A 15,464-nucleotide genomic window follows, 5' to 3' on the forward strand; every position below is an offset into this window, starting at 1 on the left:
CTGTTGAGAAAGATACACATACTGCTCATTAGATACATTGGAACATTATCAAACAATAATGAACCTCTTAATGCAAAGTTATTCAGTAAGGTTTAACTTGAGGAAACTCAGTTGTGACACTGGGACTCACCCCCAGAAGGTTCCGAGGGATGTACCCCTCGGTGTCGCCCATGCGCGCCCACCACCACTCGATCTCGTCCTCGTCCTCCCGGCGAACGATGGTCATGCAGTCCCCCTCGCGGAACGCCAGCTCATCAGAATTGTCATTGGAGTAGTCCCACAGGCCGTAGACTACGGCCCTGTTCATAATGCCCATCTTCTCCTGCACTCCTGGAGGAAAGAGGAGAAAGAGGGTTTAGCAGAGCAAGAACACACACACTCATACAAAAATGTACAAAGCATACACACACACAGAGATATATGCACGCATACACACAAACTTTCCCCAGACATAACACTCAAGGCTATAGGATCAGTAGATATGTTGAGCTACTAACCGTAGAGGAACTGGGAGCACTGGGTATATCCCTCCTCCATCTCCTCACACTTATCTGCTGCCGTCTGCATGTCGCTGTAGGTCATAGCAAACACCGCTGCTCCGGACTCAACCAGGAACTTACACACCTGCACGTTATTACAGGAGGCCGCGCAGTGCAGCGGAGTCCTGAGAGAGAACGAGGGAAAAGAAGAAAGAGAAATGGAGGAAAAAGGAGTGTGATATTAAGAGAAAAAATATATATATATATATTCCAAAATACTTTCAAGTAAGAGTTCAAGCTGGACTGCAGTTTACAACACTCCTATCACTGACTGCAGTAAGAATCACAATCAGAGGGGTTGGTAGTATAGGGTCCACCCACCATCCATCACTGTCGGCTGCGTTGACGTTGACACCAAACTGCACCAAGAACTTGACGATCTCCGTGTGTCCAGCACAGACTGCGTTGTGGAGGGCTGTGATCCCCTCATCATTTGGCAGACTAGGGTCCTCCACCTGAGAGGGGAGAGAGGTGGATACAATTTCACAACTCGCTTTACACACAGAATATTTTACACCCACTTAAAAAGTATAATCAGCGAAGACTACAAAACAAACATTAAGACTACAGTACTTCACTTTGAGAGGGATGGTTTACCAGCTGCCATTCTACCTGCTATTACAAAAACAACTTTACACATGTTCCTTCACTACATACAAGCCTGTTAAAAAGCACTTGTAAGCACTGTTCGTCTATTAAAATCTTTGCTTACAAAATACCTTAATAGAGAGCCACTTTAGGGAACAATATACAGTATACAGACATAGTCTTACCTCATAGATGATCCTCTGGACCAGGTCAAACTCTCCCTCCAGAGAGGAGTCCAGGAGCAGGGCCAGGGGGTTAAACTTCACCCTCATACCGTGGTCAATCCTTTCTGAGCCAGTCTTACGTAGGTTGGTCCTCTTCCCCTAATACAGACACACGGAGGTGACTACACTTTTCAAACAATGTCATGTCTTGATGAAGTCCCACAGCCACTGACACACACACACAAGGAAGTGTCTGCGGATTTTAGCTAGTGCCCGATCCCATCTGTGCTCAAACGGTTAGAGAGATGATATATGGAGGTCCTTGAGCCACATTCCAAATCAATGCTCAGTTCATATGAATGGCCCACAATGCAACACCATGCTAAAGAATAATAAACACGTTGCAAAAACGATTCGATAGAGCATCCAGAGTATCCATTGAATGTGAATACCCTGGCTTGAAAGAGAGAAAAGGTATGAGTGACCTGTTCCTTCAGCTCCTAGCTCAGTACTGAGCTTATTGTGAGGGGACCAAATCAGTGAAAAAAACAACTGGTTTCACTAAGCAACCTGATTATTACTCAACCAGATTATGGTCATTACTGGCACCATGAAAGAAAGGGCCCTTTTTGGGTCTAACAGGGGCCCATTGAGTTCAGTGGAAGAGAGCAGGGACTGGGAGGCAAAAATGGATCAGACCATTCATCAACACTCCTAGGGTAGGACCTATTACTGGGTAGTATACCGTATTTTTACAATTTACAGGTAGTGATGCACAGACAGGTTTGGGTTTTTATTTTACCTTCTATAACGGTATTTGAATGTTTGTTTAAATGTGGTACGTTGTGTGTAACGTAAATTTTTATAGTTTACTTCACTACTTGAGTCATCTCTCTACACTCTCTCTCTCCATGTCGCTTTTCACACAGACCTAGCCTTGTCCCGTCACTCAAGGAGAACATTTGTTGTTCCTCAACCATGAGACACTTGAGTTCAGTCTGCATGGTCAATGCAGCACATGCAACAATGTTGATGACAACGATGCTGTTTCACTTTGCTTTTTAATATAAATCCACAAGTGTTGTATAATTACACTATTAGTTTGTGTTTCTTACATCTGCAAACAGCTAGTTAGTATTTTCTTTTTTAGAACTCATTGCATTTTTCTCTCCAATTTTTATCTTGTCTCATCGCTGCAACTCCCCAATGGGCTCAGGAGGTGAAGGTCGAGTCATACGTCCTCTGAAACATGAACTGCCAAACCACAGCTCTTAACACCTGCTCGCTTAACCCGGATGCCGGCTGCACCAATGTGTCGGAGGAAACACTGTTCAACTGACGACCAAGGTCAGCCTGTAGGTGCCCGGGCCACCACAAGGAGTCGCTAGAGTGCGATGAGCCTTGTAAAGCGACGAGCCTTGTAAATCGCAATCGCACTACTCATAAAGCAAATTTAGAACTTTTGTTATTCAAAAACGTCAAATAGTCATACCGTCCATTTTTTTAATTTAAATACTGTGATATGATATTTTGGCCATATCACCCAGCCCTAGTAGGACCCCACTGATAAACCAGCTTAGATGGGATCAACAATGGAATGCAGCTTGTTGTTTACTTACAGGGCTAGAAAATAACCAAAGCTCATTTCATTGTCACCCTTGGACGGGCGAAGATTGAATAGGTTCCACTTCCTACTGCACTCGATCAGGATTAATGTGCTCATATAACCAATGAGAGGGTGGAGGGTGAACATGTACTGTATGATCTGAACAGTCAGAACAACCCATGATCCGACCATGAGACTAACAACATGAGGCACATATAGTACTGTAGAGTACAGTCGGCTACTGTTCATACATGCTATGACTTAAGACGTAGAGTGGATGTGTTTGATCTGCTACTGGTGTTAAATGTGTCTGATTGCGAGCTGATGTTTATGAATGTCATGGTAGCCACTTAAAATGAAATGTATCATCATCATTAAAACAACAGTGTAACTTAGGTTTCTTACAGGTGGCAATGTGACCTGTCCGGTGACCTCTGGTGCCTGCATGCTGAGAGTGTCCTCCCCCAAGCTCTCCTGTCCAGTCCCGCTGGGGTAGGGTGGTGGGGGGTAGGGGGGGAACTCCTCCGTGAAACTCTCTGGAGGAGGGGTCAGGCTGGGTGGGCTGGGCTCCTCCATGCCAACAGCAGCAACAGGGGGCGGTGCGGGGAGCAGGGGCTGGTCAGGTCGCGGTGCAGGATGGGCCGGATGGGGAGGCGGAGTGAACTCCTCTCGGTCTTTCTTTGGGATGGCTGGTGGGGGAGTGTGCTCTGCGGGGAGTGGGGGAAGGGGGTTAGGGGAAGGGGGCAGGACTTCACAAGCCTCAAGTGTTACACTCTCCGGTTGGCTGCTATCCCCACCAATCTGGGCCCCTGGAACACCAGGCCCTGCACCTCCCTCCACCTTCACAGCCTCGGGTGTGGTGGGTGTGGTGAGGATGGTCTCCATAGCAGCCAGTGTGGTCTTCTGGTATAGCAGTTTCTGGATGTTGGGCCCCGCGGGGCCCTCGGGCTCTGTGATAGAGCTGCGTTTCTTCAAGGGCCGTGGGGCGTTGTACAGCTTCTTCCTGAGGGCCTCCAGGTCCCCGTCGCTCTGGTGGCGGTAAGGGTTGGAGATGAAGGGCAGCAGCTTGGTGGGGCTGAGGGGACGAGGGGTGCGCTCTGTCTCCCCCTGCTGGCCCTCGGTAGGGGGGACATGGGGGGCCCCGTGGTCCACCTCAGAGTGCTGGTCTGGGGAGTGTCGCTGCTCGCAGTAAGGGTTCTCTGGGTGCTGGGGGCCTCCGCTGGGGATCACGGGCTTACCGTACACTTCACACACAGAGAGAGACACAGAAATAAACAGAGAGAATCGGTTAGGATTTAAAGCAAGCTTTATGAATACAACAAAGAGACAACCTTTTTTCCTGCTAATAAACAATGACACACCAGGACCAGAGTTGGAGAACATGTAACATTTGAATCAGCTTTTAAGAATATCATCCAGGCAGTATATAAAATAATTAAAAAAATTAAAAATATATGTTTTATTGTCACACACACAGGTGTAGTGAAATGTGTTGTTTTACAGGAAAGCCATAGTTGTATGTTGCCTCTTGAGCAAATTGGACCCAGCCCCTATCTGTTAAGGACCATGTTGTTGCTGCCCTTGTATCAGTCACCCGACATTAACAGAAGCACCGCTGGACCCCCTTCAAGCTAATGAGCAGTCATTCTGACTGCAAAATTGAAAAACTTAGACATGAACTCACTAATAAAAACAGCAGCTCTGCTGTATTCTTTGACAGTTTCTCTCTGGTCATGGTTATAAAAGTTATGAAATGTCACATATGCCAGTATCAAACGTTGCTGTGGCGGAAGTCGTGATTTGAGCTCAATTTAGCCACAGATGTCCCAGTCTGCCGGGTCGGTGGAGTGAATCTTTTCAGACAAATGAAATGCATCAAAATGGGGACACTTTGCCTACCTGGTGCGCAGGTCTTCTGAAACAAGTGCACCTACTGCCAACAGCGCAACACGAACAACACGGCAAAAAGAGCACAAGCCTTTACGCCTTCATCATTGGCTTTTCTACAGAAATGTTTATTGATCGACGAGGAGTGACTTGAAGATTAACCAGTTGATAGCGATTAACCGTTTGGTGACCACTGTACTAGCATCTTTTTCCTCCTCTGTTCTTCTCCCCTCTGTACTCATGCTGCTTTTCCTTCAGAAAAGCATGCATCACTACTTTGTTCAATTGCAGAATGTGTCTTATTCACTTTCACTTGTAAATGTCTATCCACACTCACAAAAATGACATTAGGTAGCTACTAGCTATGCTTGTATAACTTTATGAACTGGATTTACCCATTTTTGCAATAAGTTTGTTCATTTTCACTCGTTAGCATTTAGCTAACAGCGTGCATGTGATTTTGCTATTAGTTTGTGATAATTGTTAGCATACTGGTAACAGAGGCCCAATGGGCTTTCTTGTATTTTTAGCACCCCACCACATACATGCCCTGCTCCTGAAGATCAGGGACAAGGAAAAACTACCCCAAGAGCTCATGGATGCTCTGATAGTGACCATCTTCAAAAAGGGAGACAAGGCAGAGTTTGGGAACTACAGAGGCATCTCACTCCTGTCAACCACATGCAAAGTAGTTGCACATGTCCTTGCCAACCGACTGCTAGGCCAGTCTGATGAAGTACTCCCAGAATCGCAGTGTAGCTTCCGCCCATCCAGTGGAACTGCAGATATGATCATCACAGCATGCTAACAACAGAAATGGTGCTAACAACAGAAATGGTGGGAACAAAAGCTGCCATTGTAAATGGCCTTCATAGACCTGTCTGTTGGCCCTGCATTAACCTGTTTGGGATAGGGGGCAGCATTTTCACGTTTGGATGAAACGTGTGCCCGGAGTAAACTGCCTGCTTCTCAGTCCCTGTTGCTAATATATGCATATTATCAGAAGATTTGGATATAATACACTCTGACGTTTCTAAAACTGGTTGAATGATGTCTGTGAGTATAACAGAACTCATATGGCAGGCAATAACCTGAGAAATATCCAACCAGGAAGTGGGAAATCTGAGGTTTGTTGTTTTTGAAAATGTATGTTAAAAACATCCTAAAGATTGATTCTATACATCGTTTGACATGTTTCTATGGACTGTAACGGATTACTGGGCTGAACGCGCTGACAACAAGGAGCTATTTGGACATAAATGATTAACTTTATCGAACAAATCAAAATTTATTGTGGAACTGGGATTCCTGAGAGTGCATTCTGATGAAGATCATCAAAGGTAAGTGACTATTTATATTGCTATTTCTGACTTCTGTTGACTCCAACATGGCAGATATCTCTTTGGCTTGTTTTGTCGTCTGAGCGCCGTACTCAGATTATTGCATGATTTCCTTTTTCCGTAATTAAAAAAAAAAAATCTGACACAGCGGTTGCATTAAGGAAAAGTATATCTTAAATTCTGTGAATAACACTTGTATCTTATATTTAAGTGTATGATGACTATTTCTGTAAATTGACGTGGCTGTCTGCAATATCACCAGATGTTTTGGAAGCAAAACATTACTGAATGTAACGCGCCAATGTAAACTGAGATTTTTGGATATAAATATGCACTTTATTGAACAAAACATACACGTATTGTGTAACATGATGTCCTATGAGTGTCATCTGACGAAGATCATCAAAGGTTAGTGATTAATTTTATCTATATTTCTGCTTTTTATGACTCCTCTCTTTGGCTGGAAAAATGGCTGTGTTTGTGTGACTTGGCTCTGACCTAACAATCATGTGTTGTGCTTTTGCTGTAAAGCCTTTTTGAAATTGGACACGATGGGTAGATTAACAAGAGGTTTATCTTTCATTTGGTGTATTGCACTTGTTAATGTGTGAAAGTTACATATTTCTAACAAATATTTTTGAATTTTGCGCACTGCCATTTCAGCGGAATGTTGTCGAGAAGTTTTAAAGATTGGCTAAAGAAAATTGTGAAAATTAAACTGGTATATTTTTTTATTTAAGGACAAACAAATGTACAGCCGTGCCATATAGATTGCAAAATAGTTGGGAAGATATGTTCGATGTACCAATTCCATGGTTTATGAACTGATACACAAAACAATGCTGTAAACAACGCTGTATTCAAAACAGAGTTCTTGCAACCAATAGAATGTTTTACAGCGGGGAGAACAAGTATTTGATAACCTGCAAAATCGTCAGTGTTTCTTACTTACTAAGCACGTAGAGGTTTGTAATTTTTATCATAGTTACACTTCAACTCTGAGAGACGGAATCTAAAACAAATTTCCAGAAAATCACATTGTATGATTTTTAAGTAATTAATTTGCATTTTATTGCATGACATAAGTATTAGATACATCAGAAAAGCAGAACTTAATATTTGCTATAGAAACCTTTGTTTGCAATTACAGAAATCATATGTTTCCTGGAGTTCTTGACCAGGTTTGCACACACTGCAGCAGGGATTTTGGCCCACTCCTCCATACAGACCTTCTCCAGATCCTTCAGGTTTCGGGGCGGTCACTGGGCAATACGGACTTTCAGCTCCCTCCAAAGATTTTCTATTGGGTTCAGGTCTGGAGACTGGCTAGGCCACTCCAGGACCTTGAGATGCTTCTTACGGAGCCACTTCTTAGTTGCCCTGGCTGTGTGTTTTGGGTCGTTGTCATGCTGGAAGACCCAGCCATGACCCATCTTCAATGCTCTTACTGAGGGAAGGTTGTTGGCCAAGATTTTGCGACACATAGCCCCATCCATCCTCCCCTCAATACGGTGCAGTCGTCCTGTCAATTTTGCAGAAAAACATCCCAAAAAAATGATGTTTCCACAACCATGCTTCTCGGTTGGGATGGTGTTCTTGGGGTTGTACTCATCCTTCTTCCTCCAAACACGGCGAGTGGAGTTTAGACCAAAAATCGCTATTTTTGTCTCATCAGACCACATGACCTTCTCCCATTCCTCCTCTGGATCACCCAGATGGTCATTGGCAACGTTCAGATGGGCCTGGACATGCGCTGGCTTGAGCAGGGGGACCTTGCGTGCGCTGCAGGATTTTAATCCATGATGGCATAGTGTGTTACTAAAGGTTTTCTTTGAGACTGTGGTCCCAGCTCTCTTCAGGTCATTGACCAGGTCCTGCCGTGTAGTTCTGGGCAGATCCCTCACCTTCCTCATGATCATTGATGCTCCACGAGGTGAGATCTTGCATGGAGCCCCAGACCGAGGGTGATTGTCTGTCATCTTGAACTTCTTCCATTATCTAATAATTGCGCCAACAGTTGTTGACTTCTCACCAAGCTGCTTGCCTATCGTCCTGTAGCCCATCCCAGCCATGTGCAGGTCTACAATTTTATCCCTGATGTCCTTACACAGCTCTCTGGTCTTGGCCATTGTGGAGAGGTTGGAGTCTGTTTGATTGAGTGTGTGGACAGGTGTCTTTTATACAGATAACGAGTTCAAACAGGTGCAGTTAATACAGGTAATGAGTGGAGAACAGGAGGGATCCTTAAAGAAAAACTAACAGGTCTGTGAGAGCTGGAATTCTTTCTGGTTGGTAGGTGATCAAATACTTGTCATGCAATAAAATGCAAATTAATTACTTAAAAATCAAACAATGTGATTTTCTGGATTTTTGTTTTAGATTTCATCTCTCACAATTGAAGTGTATCTATGATAACAATTAGAGACCTATAAATGCTTTGTAAGTAGGGAAACCTGCAAAATAGGCAGTGTATCAAATGCCTGTTCTCCCCACTGTATATATATATATGGGGGATAAAACCATCCCAGCTCTGCAGATTTTGCTGCTAAGAGACAGAATCATTAGATCTTTTGTTTTGGTACTGCCCATATGTAGCTTGTTATTGGTCTCAGCTTCAGAAATGGCTGAAGAATTCCAACATTTACCTGGAGCTAACGCTGCAAATAGCACTGCTGGGTGATTTAAAAAGTCATAGTCAATCAATCAATAATATAATAATACTCTTAGCAAAAAAAGTATCTTTAATTTATCAATATGTAGAATCTATGAGAATAGAAAGGTTCAGAACTTTTGTGAAACATCACAGCACAATTGAAAAATATATTGCAAGTAGAAATCCAAACTGGATTGTCTTCAGAGATAGATGGGAGGTGTTGATTGGTGCTGAAGGATGGGACTAAAAACAAACAAAAGTTACCTATTTTAAAATACACTGTGTCTGTAAAATGCCTATATTTCGTATAAGCTGGAAGAAGAAGTGTTGTTGTCCATTAGTTTACTCCAATTAGGGGAGGGATGGTAGGGTTAGGGATTCTTTAAAAAAAAAATAAAAATTATATATATATATATATATATATATATATATATATATATATATATATATATATATATATTTTTTTTTTTTTTTTTTTTTAAATATAGGATTTACATATTTACAAAAAAAATATGGGGGATTGCAAATAATGCAGACAATTGATGGAAGACAATCTACAATCTGATCTATCCCCCCTAAAAAAATAAAATAAAACATATTTTTTAGGGAATAGATCAGCTTTAATATTGCAGATAGATTGTGGCTTAAATCAATGTAATTGTGTGTGTGTGTATATGTGTATATGTGTGTATGTGTGTATGTGTATATATATATATATATATATATATATATATATATATATATATATATATATATATATATATATAAATAAATATATAAATTAAACAAAAAAACTAGGAGCACGCTGCATTAAAACAGACAACTGAAGAAAAAGCAATTATTGAGGGAGCTGCACTACACTAAAAAGATCTCCAACGTGTCGCAGAAGACAAGCGGCAGCTATCCAAGGAGAGACTCAACACATGGAAGACCCCATGGAGGACAATCATACTCGATGGAGATGGAGTGGTGTGTCAACATGTCAGGTTGGTGGCTTTGCCTTGAAGGAGTTCCACTGGGATGACTTGTGGACCCTTAATAAATTGTGCAAGCACACAAAAAAACCTCACTTCTGAAGATTGAGACAAAGCCAGTCTCCTACAGGACCAAGGGTTTATTCTGATCATTTGACCTGACCAGTAATACCTCTAGATGCTCGTCAGATCCTAAAAGTAGTTTGTCTTATCATAACCAGGGCATTAAGTTTTTCCTGGCCAGAGCAGAGCAGATCCCGGAGAGTTCATGTCCTCTGTTTCACTCAAGAGGAGAAATCCCACAGGTGACACGAACTCATTACAAATCTAGTCAGACATATCTGCATATGCAAACCGGTAATAGTAACAGGGTGATGATAAGGATTACTTAGATGTTTTACTTAACGATTGCCATGCCTCAGGGATTATTACCTTTAATTAGATTCACTAACTGCAGCTGGTTCTGAGTCAGGACCCTCTCCACTGGCTAAATTCAATGACTGTACTCTCCTAGGTACTTAACATAAGACTGACGGCAGCCTGCTTTAACCTCTCTGTTAGGAGTTACTCTTGCAGTAAGTGTAAAACAGAGAAAAGAACAGAAGCAAGACTGGTTCTAGTACTCTGGTGTTCAGTGAAATGCTTTGGAGCCATGGTTCACACATCTTTCTTGATTGACAAAGTCTTAAGACAAATAGCCAAATGACTCCAGACAGACAGTAGCCCTGATAAAGTCAACAGGAACAGAAGAGGAACCAGAAGGTTGTCTTACCACTGACAAATCCGTTGCCGCGGCTCTGGCTCCTGTTGAGAGCCCCCTGCAAGGCAGGTGGGAAGGGCTTGCCTGGGGTGGGCTGCTGGGTGTACATGGAGTAGATGGAGCTGGCTGTCAGGGTCTGGGGCTTGATCAGGTCTTTCGGCAGCTCTGGGGTGAAGGGTCTGACGGTGGCGGCCGGAGGGGGGTCCTGCTTTGAGGGCAGGGGCAGGGTCTGGCTCTGGGAGGGGGGCAGGGAGACATGGGCATGTGTGCCCTCCTGGGATTGCTGGTGCTGGCTGGGAGGCTTGACCTTGGGGAAGGTGCCTGTGTTGAAGCCTGGCTTGCCATAGGGGGCACCACTGTGGGCTTTGGGTTTACTGGCAACGGGTGGGGGAACCTTAACTGGGGGTTTAGCAGCAGACTGGGGAAAGGAGGATAGAGAGGAGCAGGTTAGACCACAGAGGAATGGCATGCACACACACACGCACACACAACTGATCAAGGACAACTAGTGATGTTAAGTGTTCATGTTTAATACATGTTCAGTTTTCTGACATTCTGGGCACCATCCATTGGGTCTGCAGTAAAAATAGCTAAGGGGCATTTTTGTTGAGATCCACAGTTCTTACCTGGGAGTCTCTGACCAGGTCGTCACTGCTCTGGTTCTTGCGGAGGGAGGCGGTGGGCACCTCAGTGGGCTCAAACATGGAAAAGGGACGCACCCTCCTGTCCTTCTTCATCTCCTCAGTCTCATCTACACACACAACAACACAGGTGTAAAACATAACTATGCAAACATACAGGGAAAACAATATCAAAACCCTAGCTGGGCTGTGTAAGTAATTAAGTGCATATTCAAGGAAAGTGGCAATTTGAGTCTTCATGTTTGGGTGGGTTCGCGGATATGATTTGGCCACTACATATCTGGTCATCGTGTTGTTGAGTCTACAGTCATACTTATGTGTGGTTGTTGTGCTGTGGGGGTGGTTACCTTGCTCTGTGTTGGGGTTGGGGTGAGAGGTCATTCTGGGCAGTGTGGAGGATGACCCATGAATACTGCTGTTGGGCACTGGTCCAGAAGGGCCCCACTCTGACAATTTAGCTGAGAGAGGGGGGTGAGGGTGGTGGTTAGGAAGTTGTGGTTTAAGGGTTGTTTTCTAAAAAACACTTTCAATTGAAACCAATGGAAGGCAAAATATATTTAGAAAGGGTCTGGCCAAAGTGGGCTATATAGGAATACCCTGTGGAAGGATCTTCTCTTTTCTCAGCAGAATTAGGACAGTACAGGAGCGCAAAATGTGTTAGAACTAGCTAGTTCTTTCCATCTTTCTAATTTCCTCAGTCACTGATGTAGACCTGATCGGGCCAGTCGAAACCACATGGTTGTCAGACTGTCAGTTCTTCTGGAGATAATGTGTTCGTTCCAACGGACCCATTTAGAATGCTGCCGAATCCAGAGTGGAAGGAGAATAGCAACAGGCACGGTTTAATTCAACAAACAGGCAGTATTGCCTCACAGCAACACATACAACAACAGAGATCTGGCAGAAAGAGAGATGACGATGACAATACTAAAGAAAAATGTTTCATCCATAACAAACATACCCCCTCAAAGCATATTTCCACGCCCACACAACTCTCTCTCTCTCTGCCCACATAGAATCTACTGAAAGGGTAACAAACCGCAAGGACAAGCGGACACACTCACACAGAGCACACCAACCAGAGGGAGTGTGTACTTTTCATCTCAGCCCGCAGCTCTTTTAGAGGCTTAAGCAAGAACATGGATTCTAAAATAACCAAAAATGCACAAGAGACAAAAAGCAGAGGAGCCTTAGATATCCAGATATTTAGTGTTAAAGATTCGGTCCGTTATATGCCAGAGAAGGGGGCCCAGTGTGGGCATGGTGAGGGGTGCAGGTATGGCTGGACCCGGGGCCAGGCAAGGACACTTCCCGTCGATGGAGGAGAGCTCTGGACGGGTTTGGACCGGCTACAGATTCACCTCTTTCCTCCCCTAGGTCTCCCTCTTTTTTTTCTCCAGATAAATAAACAAAATACACCAGTTTCATTTAAGGACCAACAAATGTACAGCCGTGCCACATAGATAGTTGGGAAGAGATGTTCAGCTTTTCTTACCCACTGTATATGGGCTCATCATGCAGAAGTGACTGCATGTAACATCACGGCAGACTGGGGAAAACCTGTTACTTTAACTCCGGTTTTTCCATCATTTTGCACTGAAGAGGACGTGTAAAGGAAAAGATGGACCGATGAAATGACTAGTTTTGATTTCATATCATAAATGTTTATTGATGCCTCTACCTGACACACGCGCACTTGCAAACGCGTGCACACACACACACACACACACCTTCTACCAGGGTTGTTCTTTAAGGCGGACTAAACGAGTGAGTGATCAAGTGCATGAGTAAGGCTGAGTCATTCTGTAGATAATTAAAAAAAGACCAACCAATGTGCTTTAACTGGTTTTGTGTGTGTGTGTGTGTGTCATTAGTGTGGCATTTATGCAACCTGACTGAATCAAAGCTCTTATTGACAGTGTTGGGGTCAATTTCCTTACATTTAAGTAAATTCAAAAAGTGAATGAAAATTCAATTCATGAGTTAAAAAGACCTCATGGGAAATAATCGGTTGACTGAATATGAAATGGAAATTGAGGACAATATCTCCACCGGTATTCTATTCAGCCCACCAATTGAGTCAAATCCATTACTCACTTGTGAGTAAAATAGTACCGGATTTGTCATTCCTACTCAGAAGCACTGTAGAATTTGGATGGGGTAATCTGACCATCCTATCAATTTGCACTACTCTCCCCTCTGGTGGAATAAGTATGTCATTACAGGAAGGAATGACTACTCTACTAAAGGCTTTCTTCCGCATGCCAAGAAAAATGTAATTGAAGAATCCCTACTGTTGACCAATGACTGACGAATGGGTGTAGACTTCGGCTACCAAAATTTGTTTGCATGAACAGCCGAATAAAAAACCTTGCTTTAGACCAAAACCCAGCTAACACAGTGGATCTGGGCCGATTCCGGCTGATTGTCGGAGCACTCGGCTGATTGTCGGAGCACTCGGCTGACGTTATGGCCTGAGTCTGGGCCACCTTTGGCAGTATTACTTATGGCTAAGATGTAGGGATTCAGCTCAAGCCGATTCCGGTGTGAGTTATCAGGCCCAAATGTATTACTTGGGGTTCGGGCTGATTAGCACTACTCTCTGGCAGATGATTACACAGGCTGCTTTATATAATTAATTAACATTTAATTAAATATTTATTTTCCTCATTGTTTCTGTGATCAAAAAATACAATTAACATTTAAATGACATTTTTAAGAGTCCTGTGTAATATTTTGATACTTGTGCAAGGCAATTGATGAGCATTAAAAACTTTGAGGATGGAACTTCCCGAGTGGCGCAGCGGTCTATGACACTGCGTTGCAGTGCAAACTGCGGTTTAACAGATGCTGATTCGAGAGCCGTGCTGGCCGTGAATGGGAGACCCATGAGGGGACGAACAATTAGCCCAGCGTCGTCTGAGTTATGGGAGGGTTTGGCCGGCCTGGATGTCCTTGTCCCATCACCCTGTAGTGACTCCTGTGGCAGGCTTGGCGCATGCACGCTGACACGGTCACCACGTGTATGGTGTTTCCTCCAAGACTAAATGTTTTTTTTTTTTTTGTGGATGGGTATAATTTATATGTATAAAATGTATAATAGTACTATTTAAAATGACTAAATCCGGTAATTTTGTTTACATTACATTTGCACCGGGTCGCTTCTGGGGGGGATTCTGGGAAGATGCCAGCAAAGTCGGCTGAATTCTGGGAGACGGAAACAGGCGATTCTGGGCAGTCATTCATTTTGATTCCGGGCAGAGTCTGACACCGGGCTGATTCAATCAGTTCCGGCTCCCGGAAGAGGGCCGCTTCTGGGCGGGGAACGAACAGAAACATCACAGAATGGCATCATAATATATGCACAAATAGTTCTGAACTGTTTCGGATGGGATTCATGTAGATGCCTTTAGTGCCAATGTAAAGGTAACGGCCAAAATAATGGAAACACGAGTACATTAATGATACAAAGTTTTTGAAAGCAGGTGCTTCCACACAGGTGTGGTTCCTGAGTTAATTCAGCAATTAACATCCTATTATGCATAAAATGTTGGGCAGGCCATTATTTTGGCTATGCCCCCATAGGATGAAAATGCCCCCATCCACAGGGCACGAGTGGTCACTGAATGGTTTGATGAGCATGTCAACGATGTAAACCATATGCCATTGAACACTTATGGGAGGTTCTAGAGCTGGGCCTGAGACAGAATATTCCACCACCATCAACAAAACACCAAATTATGGAATTTCTCAGGGAAGAATGGTGTTACATCCAACAGTGTTCCAGACACTTGTAGAATCTGGGCATTGAAGCTGTTTTGGCCCATCCTATTAAGACTATGTTGGTGTTTCCTTTATTTTACCTGTAGATTAGGTACATTCATAGTAGCTATTTGACCAATCTGAAGAGGATACTACTGAGCTTTCCTTGGCTCAACCTCTGAATGCACAATCACACAGCAACATGAGGGCTGGTATTCCACCCTGGCAGACATAAGTCACCATTTAGTGGCAGAGGAATTATGGATAAGGAGAAGGTAGGCTATCATCTCAGACTAGCACCACAACACAGCAACATAACCACTGATTCAAGGTCTGGTATCTTTTCAGGTTCAAATTAGCAGGGTAATGGGATCCTGGATCTATGGTTAGAGGAAGAGGAAGTAGCCACACCAGAGCACCAAGTCCATAGGTTACCTTCAGTTGTAAAGCTCAGAGTCACTTTACAACCGGAGCCCATCTACCAACCGGGGTATCTCAGAATCCTCAGCTCCTGTTAAGGGTGGGGAACTCAGTCACATGTCAAACCTCT

The 15,464-nt window shown here is 43.6% G+C and overlaps 1 protein-coding gene across 3 annotated transcripts in view; it reads right to left on the bottom strand.

Annotated features, from left to right (window-relative positions):
- Positions 1-15,464, bottom strand: part of LOC135512329 (apoptosis-stimulating of p53 protein 2-like) — a 60,209-nt gene that overhangs the window by 1,793 nt on the left and 42,952 nt on the right. For all 3 annotated transcript variants that reach the window (XM_064934253.1, XM_064934251.1, XM_064934250.1), the window contains 8 exons: positions 11,500-11,610; positions 11,138-11,262; positions 10,524-10,929; positions 3,303-4,141; positions 1,313-1,450; positions 861-994; positions 498-664; positions 131-330 (listed from right to left, as the gene is read on the bottom strand). In XM_064934253.1, the coding sequence (XP_064790325.1) occupies positions 131-330; positions 498-664; positions 861-994; positions 1,313-1,450; positions 3,303-4,141; positions 10,524-10,929; positions 11,138-11,262; positions 11,500-11,610 (2,120 nt within the window). The remainder of the gene's footprint in view (positions 1-130; positions 331-497; positions 665-860; positions 995-1,312; positions 1,451-3,302; positions 4,142-10,523; positions 10,930-11,137; positions 11,263-11,499; positions 11,611-15,464) is intronic.

This window comes from Oncorhynchus masou, chromosome 24, assembly GCF_036934945.1.
Source record: "Oncorhynchus masou masou isolate Uvic2021 chromosome 24, UVic_Omas_1.1, whole genome shotgun sequence".
Lineage (NCBI taxonomy): Eukaryota > Metazoa > Chordata > Actinopteri > Salmoniformes > Salmonidae > Oncorhynchus > Oncorhynchus masou.